The 24723-nt window shown below is 35.7% G+C and overlaps 1 protein-coding gene and 1 long non-coding RNA gene across 4 annotated transcripts in view; one reads left to right on the top strand and one right to left on the bottom strand.

The window, feature by feature from the left end:
• Window positions 1-24723, top strand: part of LOC141507544 (uncharacterized) — a 138497-nt gene that overhangs the window by 43927 nt on the left and 69847 nt on the right. Inside the window, exon 2 of the long non-coding RNA XR_012474179.1 lies at window positions 11104-11174. This is a non-coding gene — a long non-coding RNA (uncharacterized LOC141507544). The remainder of the gene's footprint in view (window positions 1-11103; window positions 11175-24723) is intronic.
• Window positions 8287-24575, bottom strand: SC5D (sterol-C5-desaturase). 3 transcript variants are annotated; one of them, XM_074215294.1, is made up of 5 exons: window positions 24486-24575; window positions 20059-20276; window positions 18245-18377; window positions 14121-14221; window positions 8287-13620 (listed from the first exon to the last, which is right to left on the bottom strand). In XM_074215294.1, exons 2-5 carry the CDS (start codon window positions 20266-20268, stop codon window positions 13165-13167), a joined length of 900 nt encoding a protein of 299 aa, XP_074071395.1. In that variant the 5' UTR covers window positions 20269-20276; window positions 24486-24575; the 3' UTR covers window positions 8287-13164. The 3 variants fall into 3 exon arrangements, with proteins under 3 accessions (XP_074071395.1, XP_074071396.1, XP_074071394.1); XM_074215295.1 differs by lacking the exon at window positions 24486-24575 and adding an exon at window positions 24181-24390; XM_074215293.1 differs by lacking the exon at window positions 24486-24575 and having other exon boundaries at window positions 20059-24174.

The following is a 24723-nucleotide window of genomic DNA, read 5'->3' as shown; positions in this document are numbered from 1 at the left end:
TGGGGTTAAGTAGCTTGCCCAAGGCGACACAGCTAGGTAATTATTAAGTGTCTGAGACCAGATTTGAACCCAGGTACTCCTGACTCCAGGGCCTGTGCTTTATCCACTATGCCACCTAGCCACCCTCCTTTATAGTCTTGAAAATTTATTTTACTGTTAGCATTTTAAAGAGATCATAGCATTTATAACTGAAAAAGACCTTAGATATCCAGGTCAATTCTCTCATTTTTCCAGGAAGAAACTGAGGTCTAGAGAAATAAAATTACTTATTGAGATTACATCAAGAATAAGTGGCAGAAATAGAATTCAAAACCAGCCCCCCACACACATTTTTTTTTTAAGTCTGGAGCTCTGAAAGTACAATGCTTTCTTCCAGACAAATACATAGGGAGTGATACCTAAAATGCCTGGGCAAAAGATAGGGTTTCTATTATATTGTGATTTAATGCTGTATAATTTCTTCTCAACTCCTTAAATTTATTTGTTTAAATTCCTACTAAATTAAACTGTATTTGGAATTATTCACTTAAGCATCTTTAGGCATCTAATTTCATATCATTAAAAAACCTAATTTTTTATTAAGGTTCCACACAAACATCTAATTAGGTTTAGGTTACCTCATGCTAATTATCACTGTTGTATCATTTGTTAAGTTTTCTGATTTTAATCTAATTACACTGCAATTAGTGACAACACATGCATTCAGCTGCTTAGCTTAAAAAATTAAGCCATATGTGCAGGGTGAATTGTTTCAATTTGTTTGACCATTATACATGGTCATAAAATGTTTTTTGTATTAAGATCTACAAAAATGTATAACTTTACAGTTATTTTAGTTGGTTCTGCATAAAAATAAAACTTCTTTAGCAGGTTTCAGTTTGAGTGAAGCCATGCCCATCCAGTGATTAAGGCAGGTAAGAAAGAAAAAAAGCAAAGAATGGCCTCTTTTGCATAGTCAAAAAGAAAAATCAAACCAAGGGGGTAAACCCCTTAGGTTTTCTGACCAAAATTAAACAGTTGCAATCTATATTTACTCTGAGTCAGTCTGGACCCAAACAAGGACCAAGTTTTTATAGGTTGGCCTGTAACCTTTTGTTGACCAGTCCATGTGAGCCAGAGTGAGTTGGGGCTGGTGAACCCCAAGATACATAGCCAAATTTCAGTGATAAAAATTTCCTGTCCTTTGGGCAAAGTCCTCACAGGTAAATATGTGATGTGCTAGTGTGAATCAAAGGAAAGGGAAGGAAAGAAGAAAAAGGGGGGAGGGGAGAGAGAGAGAGAGAGAGAGAGAGAGAGAGAGAGAGAGAGAGAGAGAGAAAAGAAGGAAGGAAAAAAAGGAAAAAAGGAAGGGAGAAAGATGAAAGGAAGGAACAAAGAAAGTAGAAGAGAAAAAAAAGTCTCCCACTCCTGCTGCATCTATCTTTCTCATCTATATCTGGCTACCAGACTGGATGACTCTGGAAGAGAAAGTGAGATAGGTGTCTTTGTACAGCACTTCCTCACTTAAATCCAGTTCACTTGCTTGTCATGGAATTATCTTCTTGATGCCAAGGTACTCTTCAACAGTGAAGGACAAAAAACAAAAATTTCTTTAAGAGACTATTATCTTCATTGGCTAAATTTTCACAATAAACTCTCTTATTTTCCTGCTCTGTCACCTTCATGTATTACAACAGACTAAATAGTTTCAAGGAAATGCATTTCTAGAGATATTAGTATTTATCCCAATCACAATATCATAAAAAACAATTCTTCAATTTCTTGTATAAGAAATTTTGAAAATTTTGAATCCTAGAGTTTAAGGGATTTAAAAGGACCTTAAAATCCTTTAGAAGGGCGACTAAGTGGCGCAGTGGATAAAGCACCGGCCCTGGAATCAGGAGAACCTGGGTTCAAATCCAGGCTCAGACACTTAATAATTACCTAGCTGTGTGGCCTTGGGCAAGCCACTTAACCCCATTGCCTTGCAAAAACCTAAAAAAAACCCTTTAGAAGACTTAAAGATAGATAGAAGGAACCTTAGAGAAGGAACCTCATTTTGTAGATGAGAAATCTACCAAATCTCCAAAAGAAAAAATTGGTTTGTCCAAGATCATACATATAAAGTGATTGTATTGAACAGAGGATTAATTTGATCAGACTTTGTAGGAAAGTCTTTCTGAGAAGATAAGTAACTGCTGTGGTTGATTCTTGTGATTCTTGCTGCCCCTAAGATGACTGATAACTGAGAATCAGGGGAACTGATTTTTGTTTGTCATTTCAGCCCTCTTGAAGATTTTATTTAGCTATTGATGATAGGAAAATGCTCTCAGGGAAAGGAAGTTTAAAGAGCTATCTCTTGGGGTTCTTTTGGAGTGAAAAACTCACCAATTCTGACTCAGGAGGGTAAGAAAGACTTAAATTCTAATTCACAAAATTGCTACAAAACCTACATGTTATTACAGAAAGTTCACTGGTTGGTACATAAAGTTCACAGATGACCACATATAATTCACAGATTAAGCTCTCTGGAGAAGTAGCAAGACAGTGAGCTACTTAAAGGACAGGCTAATTAACAGAGGTTGAAGTTAAAAAGACTAAAGTCTTTAAGAGGAAAAAGGAAGGAAAGAAACTTAGATCAACATAGATCCAGCCAAAGGAGCTAGGGTCATATTGTTCCAGCCAGATGACCAGATCATGTTAATCTAGTTTAGAGAGAGAGAGCAAATGGAACTCATTGGGGAATACAGGAAAGGAGAGCAAGAGAGTTGGGTGTAAGTCATTCAAACTTTCTGGCAGGTGGGATAGAGTGGTTTAGTACCTGGCTCCAGGTACTCCAATTTGGCTTAGGAAATCACAAATTAGTCAATGAAAAATGGAGAACACCTCCACAGGACAGAAAGATTACAACATTTTCTCTGTGCCCTACTGACATGACCATGGTCCCTTTTCATAGTGTCTAGTATGTGGTTAGTATGACCTTTTCTTATCCTGTATATAAAAATGTTTGCTTCAAAGAATTTTGCAACTATAAATACTATCTTAAATTAATTGCTTACAATAGAACATACAGTTATACACAATTTATGTGTAACTATTATTAAATGAGGCTCCTCTTTCTAGTTAGCATCAATGTTTCCCTTTCCCTCTGGAATATGAATTACCATTCACATGTAGAATTCCAAGACACATCAATTAGATCTTTAAATGACCTCTTCTAATTAATGGGAGGAGCCACGAGCACTTCCAAGGTCTTCTAGTCTTCTGAAATTCTTTGGGGAAAATTTATTCCTATTGGCTACTTTTCTATGTGTTCATTATGGTTGCTTTCACCTCTAATAAGAAACCAAAAACATCTGCCCTGTCTTTTTCCAAATTTTATTTTTATTATTAGACCTTGAAGGGCTTCTCCAAGGATAATTTCTTTGAAGGTGTGCCAAGACTAAGAAGCAGGTCATCAATGTGTCTCCTGCAACCTAGTGCGGTTGGGACTATGGAAGTATGGAGAGGGGAAGATCTGCATTTTATCTGACCTTTATGCTGCTACTTTTAATAGCTCAAATAATATGAGTCCTAGGTGAAGTAGCCCCTAAAAATCTATTTATCTCTGGGAGAAACCTCATGTACTATTAAGAGGCTTTCTGTTTCTCTATACTTTCCTCATCTCCTAAATGCCCTTTTTTGTCTTATGTGTCTTATATGAAAACTTTATTTTGGAGCTTTACCCAGAGTAAAATTCTGGGGAAGGGACAGTGAACTAAAGACAGACACTGACCTTCTAAAAACCTAGCCCCTAGGATCTGCCCTGGTGTGTTACGAGCACAGAACTTTTGAGTGGGACTGGATGTCCTGGGCCACATGTTCCAAGGAGATATTAAGTGCTAAAAAATACTTCAGGTACAGGGCAGCTGAATTCAGATCACAATCATTCCACATGAAGATTGGTTAGAAGAACTAGAGAAATCTTATATGAAGAGAAAAAGATTAAGAGGGAATATGATATCCATTTTCAAGTATTAGAAAGGCTGTCATGTGGCAAAGATTCTGCCTATAGAAGCAATGAGCAGAAGTTGCAGAGGCAGATTTTTAGGACTGATGGAAATGAAAACTTCCTAACAATTAGCGCAGTCAGAAATAAAATGGGCTGCCTTCAGAAGGTAATTGGTTCTCCCTCATTAGAGATCTTCAAGCAAAGGTCAGATGCCTTTGTTGGGTACATAGTGATTCTTGTTTAGATGTTGGATTAGATGAGATTCCATCCATCTCTAAGATTCCTACAATTCAGTCAAGTCCAACACTTGCTGGGCAATGTGCAAAACTCCTCTCAAAAGGGTCTAATGGGAGAAGATAGTCAATCTATAAACATTTATTAAGAACCTACTATGTTGGGGTGGCTAGGTGGTGCAGTGGATAGAGCAATGGCCCTCAAGTCAGGAGTACCTAAGTTCAAATCCAGTCTCAGACACTTAATAATAATAATAATAGTAGTAATAATAATAATAATAATAATAATAATTGCCTAGCTCTGTGGCCTTGGAAAAGCCACTTAACCCCATTTGCCTTGAAAAAAAACACCCCTAATATAAAAGAACCTACTATGTGCTAGACTAAGACAACACCTTAAAGGGAGCTGGAAGGAGTGGGGTGGATGGTAGCTACAAACACTAGGACTTCTTGATGTGGGATGGCCAGAAAAGGAGTGGCTGGAGGTCTGGTTCTCTACAAAATAAGGTGACCAAACATCTATTAGACCCTAGTTTATGTAAAGGGCTTAAAGATTCACTTAGGATTTCTTTTGATCTGGAAGCATGCCTTCTATACCTTGGTTTTTTTAGGGACCCAAAGAAAAAAGCAAACTTGAGTCAACTTGTAGTGTTCTCTCTCAAATTACCTTGTATTTATTTTGTATATATGCTCTATTTATATATTTAGAATGTGTTTTTCCTGATAGAATATTAACAACTTTTGCATATGTCTTTGATTCCAGTCTAGCATAGTGCCTGCCATGTAATCACTTAATAAATGTTTGTTAATTGGTTGACTTTTTCATTTCAATGACTTTTCAATTATGCTATAGCTATCTCTTTCTTTGGAATTTTGGCTAGCATCCTCTGGTGGCTGGTCCACTTGGATTTACTAAACTCAGTGAGCAAAGCTTCTAGGGACTCCAACACCAAAGTTCTGGAACCAGCCCCTCCCCCAACATAAGATCTTGGGAAAATGAAGAAAGGCCAGTGAAAAGCTGAGTCCATTGAACATTACCTTGAAGACAAAGATCCTAACTCAGAGAGAACTAGAACTTCAGAGGAGAATATGAATTCATCTCCAGCCCAGAAAGACTTCTTAGAAGAGATTAAGAAGGAGTTTAAAAATCAATTGGCAAAACGGGTGGGGGGAATGCAAGAGAAAATAAACATCTTGCAACAAGAAAACAAAACCTTCAAAAATACAATTGGACAAGTACAAAAAAAGAAAAGATTGGAATCTGTGGAAACTAATGACTTCATCTGTTAAAAAAAAAACAGATAAATAGAAGAAAATGTAAAATATCTCATCAGCAAAACAACTGACCCAGAGATCTGGAAGCCTGGACTCTATACTTCAGGATATATTGAAGGCTAATTGCTCTAATATCATGGAACCAGAGGGCAAAATAGTTATTGAAAGAATATATCTATCCCCTCCTGAAAGGGATCCCAAAATGAAAATACCAAGGAATATTATGTCCAAACTTCAGAACTATTAGGTAAAAAGAGAATATCCAAAAAGCAGATAGAAAGAAATAATTTAAAGAGGGGTCTCAGTAAGGATTAGGCAGGACCTGGCTGCATCAACATTAAGGGATTGAAGGGCCTGGAATATGATATTCCAAAGAGTAAGGAAGCTTGGAAAGAATTCACCAGCCAGCAAAATTGACACTTCTCTTCCAGAGGAAAAGATAGGCATTTAACAAAGTAGGAGACTTCCAACTTTTTCTGAGGAAAAGATCAGAGTTAAATAGAAAATTTTATTTGGACGTCAAACAGGAGGTTCAAGAGATACATGAAAAGCTAAAAAAGGGGAAAGAAAAAAGAACTGTTATCAATAAGATGTAATTATCTATAACCCCACCTGGGAGATAGACTCTCATAACTCTTGAGAATTGTAACTCTATTAGAGACAATATACTTAGCCAGAAGTAATGGACACATGACTTGTTTGCGACTCTGATAGAATGATTTAAAAATAATATCTACTTAAAAATAGGGGGATAGTATAGAGATGGGAGAATGGAGGAAACTGAATGGGGTAAATTATATCACATGAAGAGGTACAAAGGAACTATTGCAAAAGAGGGGAAGAAGGGAAGAGGTGAGAACTGCCTGAATTTTACTCTTATCAGATTTGGCTCAAAGAAGGAATAAGACACATGGTCAGTTAAGTTTAGAAACTTACCTTGTTTTTTAAGTTTTAAGAGGGAAAGGGGAGGAAAAGAGGAACTGACAGAAGGAAGGAAAAGAAGAAAGAGAAAACATAAAGGGGAAAGAAAGGGGGAGGGATATAAGAGGGCAAACACACTGAAGGAAATGGTATTCATAAGAGGAATGCTGGGAAACAGGCATAAGATTAAAAAAGGGGAAAATTATAAACAGAGAGAGAGGATAGCATGGAGGGCAATAAAGACTAAGTAATTATAACTTTGAATGTGAATGGGATGAACTCTCCCATAAAACATAAGCAAATAGCATAGTGGATTAAAAACCAGAATCTTACAATATGCTGCCTGCAAAAAACTCATTTGAAGCAGAGAGATACATATAGATTAAAGGTAAAAGGTTGGAGCAGACTATATTTTGGTTCAGCTGAGGTAAAAAAGGCAGGGATAGCAATTCTTATCTCAGACAAAGCAGCTGCAAAAATAGATCTCATTGAAAGAGAAGAGGAAGGAAACTTTATCCTCCTAAAAGGCACCATAGTCAATGAAGCAATTTCAATACTAAATATGTATATACCAAGCAGTATAGCATGCAAATTCTTAGAGGAGAAGCTGAATGAATTACAGGAAGGCATAGACAGCAAAACTCTACTGGTGGGAAATCTCAACCTCCCTCTCTCAGAATTAGATAAATCTAACCATAAAATAAGCAAGCAGAAAGTTAAGGAGGTAAATAGAATGTTAGAAAATCTAGACATGATAGACCTTTGGAGAAAATTGAATGGGGATAGAAAGGAATATACCTTTTTTTTCTGTAGTACATGGCACCTACACAAAAACTGACCATGTACTAGGGCATAAAAATCTCATAATCAAATGCAGAAAGGCAGAAATAGTGAATACTCCCTTTTCAGAAAACAATGCAATAAAAATCACATGCAATAATAGACCATGGAGAGATGGACCTAAAACTAATTGGATACTAAATAATCTCATTTTAAAAGATGAGTGAATTAAACAACAAATTATAGATAGAATTAACGATTTATCCTAGACAATGACAATAATGAGACAAAATACCAAACTTATGGGATACAGTCAAAGCAGCTATTAGGGGATATAATATATCTCAAAATGCTCACATGAGTAAAATAGAGAAAGAGGAAATCATTGAACTAAGTATAAAACTAAAAGAAATTAGAGAAAGAACAAATTAAAAACTTTCAATTAAATACCAAATTAGAAAAATTAATGAAATTGAAAGCAAGAAAACTACTGACCTAATAAATAAAATCAAGAACTAGTTTTATGAAAAAACCAAAAAAAATTGAAAAACCTTTGGTTAATTTAGTTTAAAAAAGAAAGAAGAAAACCAAATCACTAGTATCAAAAATGAAAAAGGTGAACTCACAAACAATGAGGAAGAAATTAAAGTAATAATCAGAACTATTTTGCCCAACTATATGCCAATAAATTTGATAATCTAAGTGAAATGGATGAATATTTACAAAATATAAGTTGCCCAGGTAAAATAAAGAGGAAATTAATTATCTAAATAACTCTATCTCAGAAAAAGAAATTCAACAAGCCATCAATGAACTCCCTAAGAAAAAGTCTCCAGGGCCAGTTGGATTCACAAGGAAATTCTATCAAACATTTAACATTCCAGTTCTATATAAATTCTTTGGAAAAATAGATGAGGATGGAACTCTGCCCAATCCTTTCTATGACACCAATATGATGCTGATATTTAAACCAGGAAGAGTCAAAACAAAGAAAGAAAATTATAGACCAATTTTCCTAATGAATATAGATGTAAAAATTGTAAATAAAATCTTAACAAAGCAATTACAGGAAGTTATCACTAGGATAATACACTAGGACCAAGCAGGATTTATTACTAGAATGCAGGGTTGGTTAAATATTAGGAAAACTATCAGTATAATTGACTATATCAGTAACAAACTAAACAGAAATCATATGATTTAATTATCTTAATAGATGCTGAAAAAGACTGACAAAATACAGCACACATTCATAATATTGACACAAGAGAGCATAGGAATAAATGGATTGTTCCTCAGAATGATAAGCAGTATCTATCTGAAAATATCAATTATCCCAGCAGTTTTTATCAAAGAGGGAGTTTTTATCCCAATGGCTGGACTCTTTGGGTTTATCAAACAGCAAATTACGATAATCATCTCCTGCTTTTTCACCTAGTCTATTCCACTGGTCCACCACTCTATTTCTTAGCCAATACCAAACAGTTTTGATGACTGATGCTTTATAATATTAGATCAGGTAGGGCTAAGCCACCTTCTTTTGTATTTTTTTTTTCATTAGGCTCCTGGCAATTCTTGACTTTTTATTTCTCCATATGAATTTACTTACAATTTTTTCTAACTCATTAATTTTTTGGAATTTTGATTGATAGGGCACTAAACAGATAGTTTAGTTTTGGTAGAATTGTCATTTTTAGTATATTAGCTCTACCTATCCATGAGCAGTTGCTATTTGCCCAGTTATTTAAATCTGATTTAATTTGTGTGAGAAGTGTTTTATAATTATTTTCAAAAAGATTCTGAGTCTGTCTTGGCAAATAGACTCCCAAGTATTTTATATTGCCTGAGGTTACTTTGAATGGGATTTCTCTTTCTAGCTCTTCCTGCTGTATCTTGCTAAACATATATAGAAAATGACCCTCAATTTTTAAAAAAGTTGTCTTTATGTACAAAAATAATATTGCTATCTCTAATATTTTATTTTCTCCTCAATGTTTTTTTTCTCTCAACATATTCAATTTTGATCAATACATAGCATGGAAACAATGTAAAGATTATCAGATTGCCTTCTGTGAGGGGGAGTGGGGAGGGAAAGGAGGGAGGGAGCAAATTGTAAAATTCAAAACTTGCAAAAAATGATAGGTAGAAACTACTTATTATTGTATATAATTAAAAACAAATAAAATATTTATATATTAAAGAAATTTGAACTAAAAAATGAGTGATGAAAAAAACTGATAAGGCAACATATCTGTTCAACAGTCCCATAAAGGGTTTTATAATTTGCTTTTTACATATCTGTCTCCCTGGAAGCATAATAGGAGCAATAGACTATTGGTTTGTGTTTTAAGTATTTGTCATTGTGTGAGTTTAGGAATCTTTTATGCTGTTGAAGAAAAAAATTAATACCAATAATGTACTCTTTGAATTAGGTATCAGTAAGTTAGAAACACAAATATATGTATAAAAAGAGCTATCTAATCTATTTATCCCTCTATCATTCTATCTAAATCATTTCTAGTTTGCCAGGTCCAAGCTTTCATAGTCCCCCTTGCCTTCTGATAGACTGCCCCAAGATTTCAAGAATTTCAAAACTTTGCAGGAATCTAAAACAAGGAAAATATCATAATATGTTAAAATAGTTTAGAATTAGCATTCCAGAAAAAGAAACCATTCAATTCCTTCCTGGACTATTTTCCCCTAAGAATTTTTTCCTGTTGTCAATATCTTAATTTTCAATCTCAAAGGAGAAGACACTGATCCCAAATGTGTCCTTGTACTAATTACTCTAGGTGGGTAATACAGTAATCATCTCACATAGAACAGAGTAGTTTGGCTATTACTCTTATTCCATTTGCAAGTAAAGCTCTACCTTTTGTTTTTCCCATTTTCCCTAAGTCACATGTTATACAGAGAAAATTTCATCAACTCAACCCAAAATCAAATCCTATAGTCTTTTGATAAAAGGTTCCTAGAGGTGCTGGTTGGAAAAAAAGAATCAATTGTATTCCTACTCTTTAAAATTAGTGCTGAAAACAAAGGATTAATTCCTCTCTAAACAACTTTGAATACCTCAAAAATTAATTCTGGAGTTAGTTAAAACTAAAAAAAGACAGGGTAAAAAACAATTTTCTAGCCCAAGACAACTTATAAAGACAGCAAAAAGGTCTGCCCTATTGGGGTGACAATGGAGAGCAGTCCAGAGCAGGTTGTGCCAGCATACGCCAGCTACAGGAAACTGGCAGTGGGCTTGGGGGCAACCGAATCAACTGTTGCTACGGTGGCTTTTGGAGCCCCCAGACCCGACAGTAGGAGTGTTGTACAACTCATCAGAAGGGCTATAAAACTGTACATACCCTTTGACCCCAGACTATAGGTCTGTACCCCAGAGATTTAAAAAAAATAAAATGGGAAAAGGACTTTTTTATACAAAAATATTCATAGCACATCTTTAAAGTGGTGGTAAAGAATTGGAAATTGAGGGGATACCCATTAATTGAGGGATAGCAGAACAAGTTGTAGGTTGAAATTGTGATGGAATACTATTTTACTATAAAGAATGATGAGCCAGAGGCTTTCAGAAAAAACCTGAACAGATCTATATGAACTAATATGAAACGAAATGAGCAAAATCAGAATGCTGTACATAGTAAATTCAGTGACTATGTAATTTGGGAGTAGTTCACAGTATTATTTTGTTGATCTGGAGGTGACCCATGACTCTTTGACCAGCATTTTGTTTTCTGAGTTCATAAATTCTCAGCCTGTTTTTGCTATGGGATTTAGTTTTTTTTTTTTGGCTATATTCTTCTGAGACATCTGATCTTTTAGTTGTCTGTGTATCCTATCTTGGGGGTTAATATGCTTTTGTTCATATAAAGATCATAATTATAATTATTGCTTTTTTTACTTTTCTTCTTTCAGATTCTTCTATACCTAAGGGCAAAAAGAAATAAGCATTTACAAAGAAGCTATTATGTGCCAGAATCTGTTAAGTAAGTGCTTTACATTGTCTTTACTACAATCTTGTGAGTTAGGGGTTATTATGACCCCCATTTTGCAGATAGGAAACTGAGACAGTGGCTAAACCACTTCCCCAGGGTTACACAGCTAGGAAGTTAATGTGTCCATCTTGAGTTCAGGTCCTTCTGAACTATTCTGCCAATTATTTCTACTATGAAGGCCATGAATTATGCTTTTGCAGTTTTTATTTCAACCTTTCAAGAATATTTTGAGGTGGTTCTGGGGATCTCCAGGTCCTTCACCATCCTAGTTGACCTCTGGATATTCTGTAGTTTGTCAATGTTCTTAAAATTTGATGTCCAAAACTGAACCTGTACTTAAAATGTGTCTAATAAAGGCAGTGTACATACATTGGAACTCACAAATTACTGAATGCACAGATAGGACTTTTAAAATTATTGACAAATATAACAGGACTATCAGTTTAATGGGGAAAATGATGCTCCATTTGCTAATTTGGATGATGCCAGACAAAACAGAACTACTACTGCCTTTCCTTGACTGTGAATGGATCTTTTTTCATCTTGCCATAGTTGAAGAATATTGAGAAACCAGACCAGCTATATATACCCCAGTTTTCTTACAACATACTCTGATTTGAAGGAAAGTGTACATTTCATGAAGATTAAAACAAAACCAAGTTTCTATACCCAATCACAAAATTTTATAATTCATCCTAAATTCTACTATTCAAACAGACAAGTAAACATTGAACAACTACAATCAAAATTAAATTCCAAAGCATTTTTAACAATTGATATCTGTGCACATCTTTAACATCTCATGCTGCTCATGCTTCACATTTAAACAAAAACTACAGAACACTAAAAAGTCCTTGCTATGTGGTCAGAAAATTTAATTTGATTAGTTGGATGACAACAATGTTTAAGTTTTATTGACATTTATATAAATAGTTGCATAGAATGCTCTTGCAAAACATATTTTTTTTTACCATGCACAGTCTTTGCCTAAATCCTTTTTGGAGTATGACTTAATTGCAAAATTAATCTTCCATATTCACTATTTATTTAGAAATTTCATTTTATAGAAAATTGCAGGTATGTAGCTTTGACATATATCAAAAGTGCAGTGCAACAATTTATTATAAAATTAGTATTGTCAAATATATTCTTATTCAGATATCAAATTTCACTTTTTAAAGTACATTCAGATTCAAGCATTAAACCAAAGTGATTATTATTATTTTATATCTTTAAAAACACCTGAAAATTTTATCTATGTAATCTTAGACCTGGACAAGTCATAAATAAAACTTGGGCAGTTTCAAATTAAGAAAAAAAATTCTATTTATTCACTTCACTGTAAGACACAGAGTCCTATTAACTTTACATATGGCACTGTCCCCCAAAATGAGTTTCCTTAGTGTAGGAGGGTAGCAAATCTTTTACACCTTGGCTATTAATTAGCTTACATTATTTAGTTGCTGATTTTATATATCAGAATATATAACTCCACAAAGACATTCTCATTTAAATAAAGTGCTGCATGTAGTCACCCCATCTTTAGCATACCAATTAACAATGCTTTCCACCCTTAGATTAAAAGCTCTTTGTTATGGTACTAAATCTTGTTTTTAAACAAAATTAGTCTACCTCAATGGACAGGAGTATAAAGTATATTACATACAATTACCTCCTGCTAACCTTCATCATTTTCTTTTTTGTACATTGTTTGAGGCCTTATGAACCACAGTTTTCCCAACAGGAAACAAAATTGTTAAGATAGACCTTAGTCCAATATCTAGTGTTGAAACTGTGGGGCCCAGATTTTGGTGCTCAGAGTATTCTGCTGCAATCCATCACCATGATCATTTCATAGTTACACTGAGAGTGCTGACTTTTAAGTGACACCAGAAGAGTTCAATTTGATACCCTTGGTTGTTTGTTGAATAGTTTTTTTTTTTAACTAGATGTTGCTATTTAGCAGTGATTGGGCAACAATCTACTTAGTCTTTAAACTCTCTCCATTGAAAAACTGTTCATCCTTGCAACCATTTCCTGCATGGCCATTTAATTTTTCTTCAGTTATAGTCTTCAAATAAGCTAGTGGACCCTTGCCTTCAAAAGCAGAAGGATACTTGAAAGAGCCTCCAATTCTATCCCACAGAGTGAAATATTGGCCATAGTTATAGTCAAAATAGAGGTGGTGATCTGTGTGATGGGCTGAGCCATTAATAATTGGTTCTAAGAATCTTGGAACTCGGAAGTCACCATCATGAATGGAAATTGTCCAGACATTCACAAAGATGTACAGGCCTAAATAAACTACTTTATGTAATGGAAAGATGAAAGGATATATATGATATGGTAGACTCTGAAGAAAGCCATCCAATGGGTGAAAAGCATGACTTGCAAATGGAGTAGTAATCTTCCAAAGGTGATGAGGCTTGTGTACATGCTAAAAAAGGAAAAGGAAATCATTATTAAAAAACAACTTTATTCTACAAAATGCAGTTTTTTATATAGTATAGACTTATAGATGAAAAGGACCTCAGAGACCATTATTTCAACTCCTTTACTTTGCAGATGAATAAAATGAAACCCAGGGTTAAATGATTTGACCTAAGTCACATAGCATGAATTTAGATGTATAGGCAAAAATGATGCCTACCCAGAGAATCACTTAAAATCAGTACAATTTTACATTCCAACTCTTGCTACTAAACAAAATAAATCTTGTAAACTCTTAAAAATATCTGTCTTAAAAAAGAAAAAAATCCCTTTCTAGTGCCACATAAATTCATCCAACCAAGATGAATGGGCTGATTATAGCTGTGGCTGTGGTCACTAAAGAATTTGATCTAGGGAAAAGGTTTGGAAACAATTACATATGTATATATTTATACAACAAAGAAGTTATGTAATAGTATTTTCCCACTTTGTCCAGAATAATTTTACCTTATATAGAAATTTATGATGAAGGCCTCGATGAATCCAATAGATTGCCATATCAGTGAAGAAGAGGAAGGATAACATACTAAAAATGACTCCAGGCCAACCTAGAACATGTAAACAGAGTAGCAGAATCAAACTTAAGTTTATAGTTCAAGATCAGAAGTCATTTTTCAGGTATTCATCTAATAACAAAATACAATCTTGAAGTCTCATAAAATAAATGGCTAATTGTATTGACATACCATAATATAAAATAGCTTCCTAGGAATTTTCTAGAAATTCATGATTATTTCCTTTTTTCAGTTTATTATTTATTTCTCTATTCCCTGTCTCTTGAAGGAATTGAAATATACAAATCTGCTCAAAGATGTTAGATCCCTTTTGGATAAATACCTAACTATTTGAAAGACAGATCCAAGAATGTTATTTATTCTTATCTATTCCCTTATGCCCAGTCACCTTGTCACCCTTCTTTAAATTAGTCTTTTCAATTTATCTTTTCCTTTCTATGAGCTTATCACATCATGCCTAGATTATTTTAATAGGTCCTTAATTAGTCATCCTGTCAGAATAATATTTTTTTAAAAACCCACCAAAAAACACTTCACTAAAGAACTTTGCTACTGGCAACCAGATATATATTTTTGTACATGACTTGAAGACTGGTCTATATAATTATCAATCTATAGAAAACCTGAAGTTGGAATGTTCCAGAGAGTACAATACTTAAGATTTTGTCACTAAGCTATAAAAAAGGGTAACCATTGAGGAATGAGGACATGTGGGGGTGGGGAAGAGAGAGGGGAACCTTTTCTCTGTCGGGGTTATTTGGTTATTTATAACACCATTCACCTGCTATATTTTGCCAAACATTTAATTAGTTCATCCCTAAAAAGTTCCTAGATTTATCAAATTTTGATTCCTGCCTGCAGTTGCCATGATAGCACCAGGTCCATAGGTGGGATGTTCCCTGTCCCTGATGCAGAGGATCAGTGATTGCAGAAATGTCCATTGAGGGTGGCATCTTATAAGGCTTCAGGAGCTGGCGATGCTTAACCTACCCTGAAGAAGGCTCTGGAGTGTGAGAGGTAGGAAGAGCCTTGTACTGGAATGGACCTGAAAAGACCTAATGGGCCATGGAAGCCAAGAAATGAAACTTGCTGCAAAGGCCCAACAGAAACCAGGAGTCAAGCAGTGAGGGTCAAGGTAAAAAAGACCTGGTAGGTTCAGTTGGTCCTGGAGATGACTCAAGGAGCCAGGTGCCAGTGGCATTTCTTTTCCCCAATGGTTCATATGGAAAAGAACCTAGAGAATTCAATGGGGTATAAACTCAATCCAAGTCAACTTTATAAGACAGACAAAATGGTGAGTTTATTTTTAGGCTTCCTGGAGAGAAGCAGCATGTCCAAAATAGGTAAAGTGACAATCAGAACTCATTTGGACTACTGTGTTCAGTTCTGGTTGCTACATTTCAACAGGGTCACTGACAAACAAAGGGATATAGAGAAAGGAGACTGAGACTATAAAAAAAATAACCAAAATCTATGCTTATATGAAGAATAAAGAAAGTAACTAGTGGTACTCTATATGAAGGAGAGGAGGGTCATGGGATTAATTACTGCCTTTCAATCTTTAAAGAGTTGTTTAATGGAAGAAATGGAAGGCTGGTTCTGCTTGGCTCCAAAAGACAGAGCTGGAACCAATGGGTAGAAGTTATGGAGAGGCAAATCTCAATTTAAAGAACTGATCAATTGGGCTATTCAACCCTGGATTGCACTGCCTTGTAAAGTAGTAAGATCTCTACTAATCAAACAACAAGTTCTATTAAACTTCTTTGTTCTGAGGATGAAAAGGGAAACATGAAACAGTACTTATCCTCAAGAAGCTTATATTCTATAACTGGAGGCATTCTAACAAAAGCAAGATAATCAATTGGTAGGGATATCATAGAGAGGATTCAGGTTTCAGTCAAGGTTTGAATTAGATAACCTTTGAGGTATGTTCTAACTCAGAGTCTATCAATAAATATAAACTCTTCATCCTAACACTCAGAGCAAACAAGAACATGACCACTCTATTTTTTTGAATCATATTTTATCACTTTTTCCATGCTTTTTTCTTGCAATAAGACTAATATAAAATTTGTTTTGCATGATTTCACAAGTATGATGCATATCATATAACTTGCTTTTCAATAGGTGGGGGAGGGTGTGAAGTAGAAAGAATATTTTTAATTGTATAAAAGAAATAAGGAAATATTAGTAAATAATATGTTCATTATTAGTAGTATTTTAATACAAAGGGTAATGCTTGAACTATTCTTAATAAAGACTACTAAAAATGCCATTAAGCATTTATTAAGTATTTTTTTCTCAAAGAGCTCACATATTTTAATATAAATGAATATTTAACCTATTTTCCAATTACATATTATAGTAGTTTTCTCCCAATCTTTTTTTTTTGGCATGGTTTTGAGTTTTACAATTTCTCTCCTTCCCTCCTCCTAACAGAAGGTAATCTTATATAGTCTTTACATTTGTTTCCATGACATGCATAGATCAAAACTGGATGTATTAATCAGATCCATAAGAAAGAGAAAATATTAGAGAAAGCAAAATTACACAATACATAAGACAACTTTTAAAAACTGAAGATAACAAGCTTTGGTCTTAGTTTAAAACTCCACACTTCCTTCTTTAAATACAGATGGTATTCTTCATTACAAATTCCCCAAAATGTCCCTGATTATTGCATTCATGGAAAAAAACAAGTCCAACAACAGTTGATTATACACCTTAACAACATCATGGGGTGATGATGTTCTTCTGATTCTGCTTATCTCACTCAGCATCAATTCATGCAACTCTTTCCAGGCTTTTCTGAAATCCTGTCCCTCATTTTTTTTAGTTGTTTTTTTATTTAAATTAAAGATTTTATTTATTTTGAGTTTTACAATTTTCCCCCTAATCTTACTTCCCTCCCCCCACCCCCCACAGAAGGCAATTTATTAGTCTTTACATTGTTTCCATGGTATACATTGATCCAAATTGAGTGTGATGAGAGAGAAATCATATCCTTAAGGAAAAAACGAAGTACAAGAGATAACAAGATCAGACAATAAGATATCAGTTTTTTTCCCCTAAATTTAAGGTAATAGTCCTTGTTCTTTGTTCAAACTCCACAATTCTTTCTCTGGATCTAGATGCACACAGCCCCAAATTGTCCCTGATTGTTGCACTGATGGAACAAGCAAGTCCATCAAGGTTGAGCATCACCCCCATGTTGCTGTTAGGGTGTACAGTGTTTTTCTGGTTCTGCTCATCTCACTCAGCATCAGTACATGACCTCTATATTTCAACTTTATTTCCTTAAGCACTAAGCCTCTACTATAGCCAGGCATGTCTCCACACCTTTGCTCATACTCTTTCATTTGTTTGATAAGCCCTCTTTTCTCCACCTAATATAAATCTTCTTTATTCTTCAAAGTACAATTCATTTCATCCATTCAATCCTCTGAACTCCTAGGGGAGCTGTGTGTGTGTGTGTGTGTGTGTGTGTGTGTGTGTGTATAGATGTAGAGTAGTAAAGGTAAATATTTTTATTTCTCATAATTTTGTATGCAAAATATAGAGATTAACCTAGGCCTCTTAAATTTATCTGATCAATACCAAAGTGCTTGTAGAGGGGTGGCTAGGTGGTGCAGTGAATAGAGCACCTGACCTGGAGTCAGGAGTACCTGAGTTCAAATCCAGCCTCAGACACTTAATAATTACCTAGCTGTGTGGCTTTGGGCAAGCCACTTAACCCCACTGCCTTGCAAAAAACCCCCAAACAAACAAAGAAAAAGTGCTTTTAGATCCTTTCACCCAAGTAGGAGGTATCTTTACATTAGATACAATCCAATAAAGAAAGAAAATAAAAATTGAGCAGGAATTCTACATGGTGTCTGCAGTCCCTTGGGTGTATTTTTCATATAACCTAGTTCAGGTTGGATGACTTTATCTTTTTTCTTAAGATAATCTCAATAAAGTTATAAAAAGTTATGCTAAGGAGGCAATTTAGCTTTTAAAAGACATTCATTTGTTTATATTCAGATTCTTTTTTTGACACTCAAATTGTTTACTCACCATAAGTTGAATCTTCTATTTTGTCATACAGTTTGCTGTAACCTCTGACCTCGGCCAGAAATAATAAAACTGTGGGAATACTCATCCATGGTAGTGATTGGATAGTATGCTTAATCTCTCGATATACTTGGTTCTGAAATTCAGATTTTTAAGCATTAAAACTAGACCCAGTATTTGTTTTCAATGTGCATAATCTAAAGTAATATAGATATATATAGATATATCACTACTTCTAGTTGTGGTTTAAAATACCTCTTAGTATTATTTTACTAATTTTTAGAATAAACCATTTTATATTATTAAATTTTAATGCTAGAGAGCAAAAAAGAAAACTAATGCTGAGAGAGCAAAAAAAGAAAAAGAAAAAGGAATGAGAAGAGAGATGGGAAAGAGAAAAGGGAGAAAAGAGAGGGGAACAGAGACAGAGTGAGAGGGAAGCAGAGGGAGAAAGAGAGAAATGTAAAGAAAAGGATATTTCCTTACTACATATGCCTAACTAATTTTAATTTCTCAGAGACATTGTCTTTCTTAAAATATTCCTAGTGGAGGGGCGGCTAGGTGGTGTAGTAGATAGAGCACCGGCCCTGGAGTCAGGAGTACCTGAGTTCAAATCTGGCCTCAGACACTTAATATTTACCTAGCTGTGTGGCCTTGAGCAAGCCACGTAACCCCATTTGCCTTGCAAAGAAAAAAAGGAAAAAAAACCCTAAAATATATAATTTTTTTTCCCTAGGGGAAATATCATTTCAGGAATGTTCAATAAACACAATCAACATTTTCCTTCTACCAGCTCCACCATACCACTCCTTAATATTTGCTAGTTTAACTGGTGTTAATTGAGAACAACAGAACTAAAATATGAAGGTGATTAAAAACAATTCTAAAAATTCTAAATTCTATATGCAGTTAGATGGCACAGTAGATAGAGCACCAAGTCTGGAATCATGAAATTATTATTGCTCTATCATTTCAATTGAGTCCTACTTGTCATGACTCCATTTGGAGTTTTCTTCTTTTTGGTTTTTGCAAGGCAATGGGGTTAAGTGACTTGACCAAGGTCACACAGCTAGGTAATTATTAAGTGTCTGAGGCCAGATTTGAACTCAGGTCCTCCTGATTCCAGGGCCGGTGCTCTATCCACTGTGCCACCTAGCTGCCCCGTATTTGGGGTTTTCTTGGCAAGGATACTGGTGTGATTTGTCATTTCCTTCTTTAGCTCATGCTATAGATGAGGAAACTGAGGCAAACAGGGTTAAGTGACTTATCCAGGGTCACAGATTTAGTTAAACTTGAGTCTTCTTAACTCCAAGCTTAGCACTATATCCACTGTGCCTCCAAGCTGTCCCAGGGAGAAAGACTGGAATTCAAATCTTGCTTCAGGCTTACTAGTTCTATATCTGTAGACAAGTTAATTGACTTATTGTCTTCATTTCCCTCATATATAAATAAGGATAAAAGGATCTATCTATCTCCCAAGGTTGCTGTGAGGATCAAGTAGATAATAACTGTAAACTCTGAAAATTTTAAAGCACCTTATAAATTAAACTATTAATAACATAGTAAGAGCAATAATAATAAAAACTACTTTATTTCTATGGTTCTGATTAAAGTTATACATTAAAGAATATAACTGTTTACATGTTACTCATTAGGCTTTTAGATTCCTTTGAGTATCACTGCAATGTCAGTCTAGTAGTTTTAGTCAGGTTAAAAAAAATACTCATTCAAAATCAGAAATAATCAATTTAATCATAATCTCACCCCATCCCTATACTTTTACCTGATATAGCATAAGTGAAAAATGAAATGCTTACCTCTAAAAAAAGTGGATGTTTCTTCAATGAGTGATCAAAGACAAAGTAATAGCTCAGAGTCGCAAAAAAGAAATATAAAACGTAAGCACCAAGATTTGTTACAACTAGGAGACTGAGAGACTGTCGAATGATTTCATCCTCTGGCCATGTACTTGGATATACATATGGTGTGAAAAAATAATAATCTGCAGCATTCAATACAAGATCCATCGCCACGCCTGAATGACACAAAGATGAAAAGGCTATACTTCCTTCAAGAAGAATCATTAGAATACTTGATAACTTTTTAAATACTGCAAATAGAGAAATGGTACCCGAGCTTTTACTACTGAAGAAGCTGAATTAAAATTCACACCATTGAATTTGGAGAACTTTCTGCCAAAGCTGTCAAACTCCTTCTATGGGGAGCTCTAGCAGTGGGTTCTCCAGCTTCAGTGGGCACTCTGATTTTAGGAACATATCTCTGAAGGCACTGGCTGTGGTTTTTAAAACATTTCTTTTGGTAGAGGCAGAGTCTCTATCATCAAAGATTCTAATATTGCTATGGCAAGTCATAAGAGCTAGAGGCAAGGAAGGCACTTCTGCTTTAAGAGTCAAGTGTTTTCAATTAGAATTAATGTTATAAATGGTGTCTAAATTCTATAATGCTATCAGAGTATTATTACCATTCAGGTACATTATGGTACTTTTGCTTTTAGGCTTAAACAGACTGTAGGTACCTAATAATCACAACACTGGGAAAATACATAACAAGTCCTAAACATCCAACTTAATAGATGATCTCTGGGACCCAACCTTTTGGTGAATTAGTGACTGCTACACACTTTTTGATTCAGTCCTTTAAGAATTTGGAATAATACTTGTCAGTTTAAGGAAAAGAGAAATTTTAACTTATCCCTTCAAGTAGAAGAGCTGCATGAAGGATGGTTTGGAAAGAATTAGGACTAGAACTAGGACTGTCAGTTAACAGACTGTTAAACTTTATGTAAAAGTCGGTGATGGCCTGAAATTGGTGGTAGCCATGGGAATGGAAAGCAAGGAAAAGGAGAGGTAAAATTATCAGGACTTTGCAGATGATTATGAAGCAGAAGAGTGAAAAATGATAACTAAGATTTGTTATTCAACCTGAAAGCAAAAAGCTGTGGATTACTGGATTCTGGCAAAAATCCCCAGCCTCTTCTCCCTACCTATCCTGTCAGGCCCCCAGTCTCCAGCGGTTTCCAGTCATTTACAGGATCAAATAAAAAGCTTCTGTTTTCATAACCTAGTCCCATCCCTTACTTACTGCTTTCTTTCTACCTCCCATGTATTCTGATCATTGGTTTTTCTGTTCATTTAACAACACACACCATTTCTCGGCCTTAGACATTTTCTTTAGCTGAAACCTCACACCTGGAATTTTCTCCCTCCTTATTTCTGCATCCTGGTTTCTTTCAAGAACTTGCTAAATTGCCACAGACAACAGGAAGTCTTTCCCAATCCCTCTTAATTCTAATGCCTTCCCTCTTTTAATTCTTTCCTATTTATCTTGTATTTAGCTTGTTTGTTCATTTTTGCTTGCTAATCTCCTCCACTTAAAATGCCTGATACACAAGTGCTGAATAAATGCATATGGATTAAATGACAAAATGAAATCATATACACCATTACATCATATCCTTAAGAAGCTCACAGTCTACAAGAGGAAATAAAACAAATACACAAATAGCAATGATATAAAGCAGAATATGGTAAGGACAGGAAGAGTTCCAAATAAACTATTTAAGAGAAATGGGAGAGAGAGATCCCTTTCAACTAGGAGGAATCAGCACTGGATCAAAGAGTTGGATCAAATTCTGGATAAGCAAGAAGAGACATATGCAATAGAGGGGAGGAAATTAATTAGGTTAGTTGTCATAACTAGTTATTCACCTGATTTGAAACCTTGAGTATTTCCTGTCTTCCCATTTGGATTAGAAATTCAGGTTCCCAAGAAATTATTAAACTTAAGGAATGTATGTAATATATCAAGTACCAGGGTTAAAAAGAAGAAAAAAAGAATTTCCACCCTCAAGGAACTTATGGTCTGCTATATTATTACACAGATAAGAATACAGTGCAAATTAAGTAGGAAGAAAAGAGGTTCAAATTACAAGGGTTTGTTTATCTAGCCTGGAGAACATTCCTTCAAGGCTCAAATCTGGCATTAAGACATCCTATGCTTACAAAATTCTCACCTGTAAAATGGGAATACTACTTGCTTGTTTCCACCTCTTGGTTTTACCAGTCAAGTTTAGATGAAATAAGTAATATTATTATATTTGTTACATATGAAAATTAAGGCAAACCAAGGCACAAAGTTCCAAGTATGTGCAATTTATTGTTAGAATAAGAAATTACCAATAAAATAAAGTCAGTCAAAAGACTACGAAGGAGGGATTACTAGCCTTAACATAATTTTGGAAAGTATAAGAGAACAAGGAAAAGGAAGTATCATATACAGAACCCAAAATGATTGGTTACAAAGTCTGCAGTAACATAGGTGGCCAAAACAATATGATTGGTTGGATATTTGGAGCTAGGAACAACTTCTTCCTCTTCTTCCTGCTGTCAGAAAAGACTAATTAACAGAATCCATCAGCTCTTTAATAGACTAGAAATAATAGATTTCTTGTTACCTAACTGCATTCTCTAAAGTTTATTATTAGTAAGATAAGAGATCTCCCTTAATCATAAATGGGTATGCAAAAAAACTGTACAGAGCTAACAGATTTCTTTGAGTTAAGGTGATTTATAGTAGGACAATTTGAACTCAGGAAAAAAGCAAAGTTCTCAACTCAAAGAAACATAGTGCAAGCAGCCAGAGAATAGAATCAATTACAAAATGGAAGTAAATATAAAAAACGAATTAAATTATTTTATTTATCAATGTGCAATGTTTTCTTGTTGTTTAGACCATTTAGACTCTTTATGATCCCATTTTGGGGTTTTCATGGCAGACCCTGGTTTGCCATTTCATTCTCTGGATCATTTTACAGATGAGGAAACCAAGGCAAATAGGATTAAGTGATTTACCCAGGGTTCCAAAGGTAGTAAATGTTTGAGGTCAGTTTTGAACTATGAAGATGAGTCTTCATGACTCTAGTCATGAAGCCATCTAACAGAGACAAGTGCTTTTGTAAATTTTAAGAGTACAAGTATAAGTTATTATTTTGCTGTTTTAAGTGAAGGAAGGTTCAGTTAATTACTCCCAGTTCACATTAGCCATTCAGGAAATCTATTCTGAAAGGAACACTTAGCTCAGCAGGGGAGAAATTATTTTCTGTTAACTGAAAGGGGGTTTTCATATTCTCAGGGGAGTTGAAATCAATCTTGCAATACGCAAGTATGCTCTTTAGAGCCTAGGCTAGACCTAACAAAGTTTCTAGTCAAACTTTTATTAGCTTAACAAATACTTGTTTTCTTCCCTATCCTCTTCAGGCTCCAGGTCTACAGTTCTATCCATGAGGCTAAACATATTTATGTGCGTGTATATGCACATATGTATATATGGAATCTTTGAAAAGAAAATGTATATACACAGACACACACAAACACATATACAAATAATGTGTATGTCTGGGGAGACAGCTGATATGTAGTGGATAGAGCTAGTTTCAAAACCAGGAGGTTCGAGTCTTGTTTGTTCCATCTGAGAAAGCCAATAAACCTCTCCTTGCTTAAAATAAATTCTCTGAAGTAGAGAAATGTCCACTGACAGCAGTGGAGGGAGTTTCTTCATTCAAAAGTCCCCTACAGCAAGTGAATCAAGAGTCTAGTCCCGAATACGTAATGAATACTTTTGAGTGTGTATACATCTATGTTTTGTTCTTTTCAGAGACGGCCCATTTTAAGGCTAAAGCCTTATTGACTCTATATGTTATTTACTCTATATTGCCTATCAAATTCTACCGACCTTTTTCTTAGTAAAATAAAGCTTACAGAAAATATCAACTCTACCACCAAACGCTTATGTTAAATTGTGATTTTATTTGCAAAGTTTTGCATAGACTCCTCAAGGGTATAGTATACTGAGGCACAGCCCTGACCCCTTCCAGAAAGCCGGCAAACGGCCCCTCAGCGCCTCCCTTTTTTCCTTTGTACCTTCTATATTAGGTCAACTCAATTCTGGAAGCACCAAGAGCCTACTGTGCGCCCGTCGCTGCCCGCAGGCTCCGCTGGCGACTGTGCCCGATGTCCAAGCTTCATCCCGCAGTGGGCACCGGGCATCCAGTCCTCTTACTGAAATGCCCAGCCTGGTGATGCGCTCGTCCGCAGGAGCCAGCAGGGCTGACAGCTGGTCCGCAAGGCCCCCCGGCCCTCCCGGGCCCCCCAGCCCCAGGCGCCGCTCCTCCCGCTAGGCTCCCCCCCGAGGCCCCCGCGGCTAACCCCCCGACGCCCGCGCGCACCTCTAATCCCGCACTGTCCCTCTCGCGTGGGGCCCGCGCCGCCGCCGCCTCCGGCCCAGCCTCGCCTCGCCTCGCCTCGCGCCCGCCGCCGCCGCCGCCGCCGCCGCCGCCGCCGCTCCCTCGCCTCCGAGCGCGAGTCCCCGGGGCCGCTCAGGGGCCTGGCTAACCCGGGACCTGAAGAAGGCGAGGCCGGGGGCGGCGCGCGCAGCGGGCGGAGCGAGGCGCCGGCCAATCAGGG

This window comes from Macrotis lagotis, chromosome 1 (genome assembly GCF_037893015.1).
Source record: "Macrotis lagotis isolate mMagLag1 chromosome 1, bilby.v1.9.chrom.fasta, whole genome shotgun sequence".
Taxonomy (NCBI): Eukaryota; Metazoa; Chordata; class Mammalia; order Peramelemorphia; family Peramelidae; genus Macrotis; species Macrotis lagotis.
The sequence above is the reverse complement of the archived record's forward strand: the minus strand, read 5'-3'. Positions and strand labels throughout refer to the sequence as shown.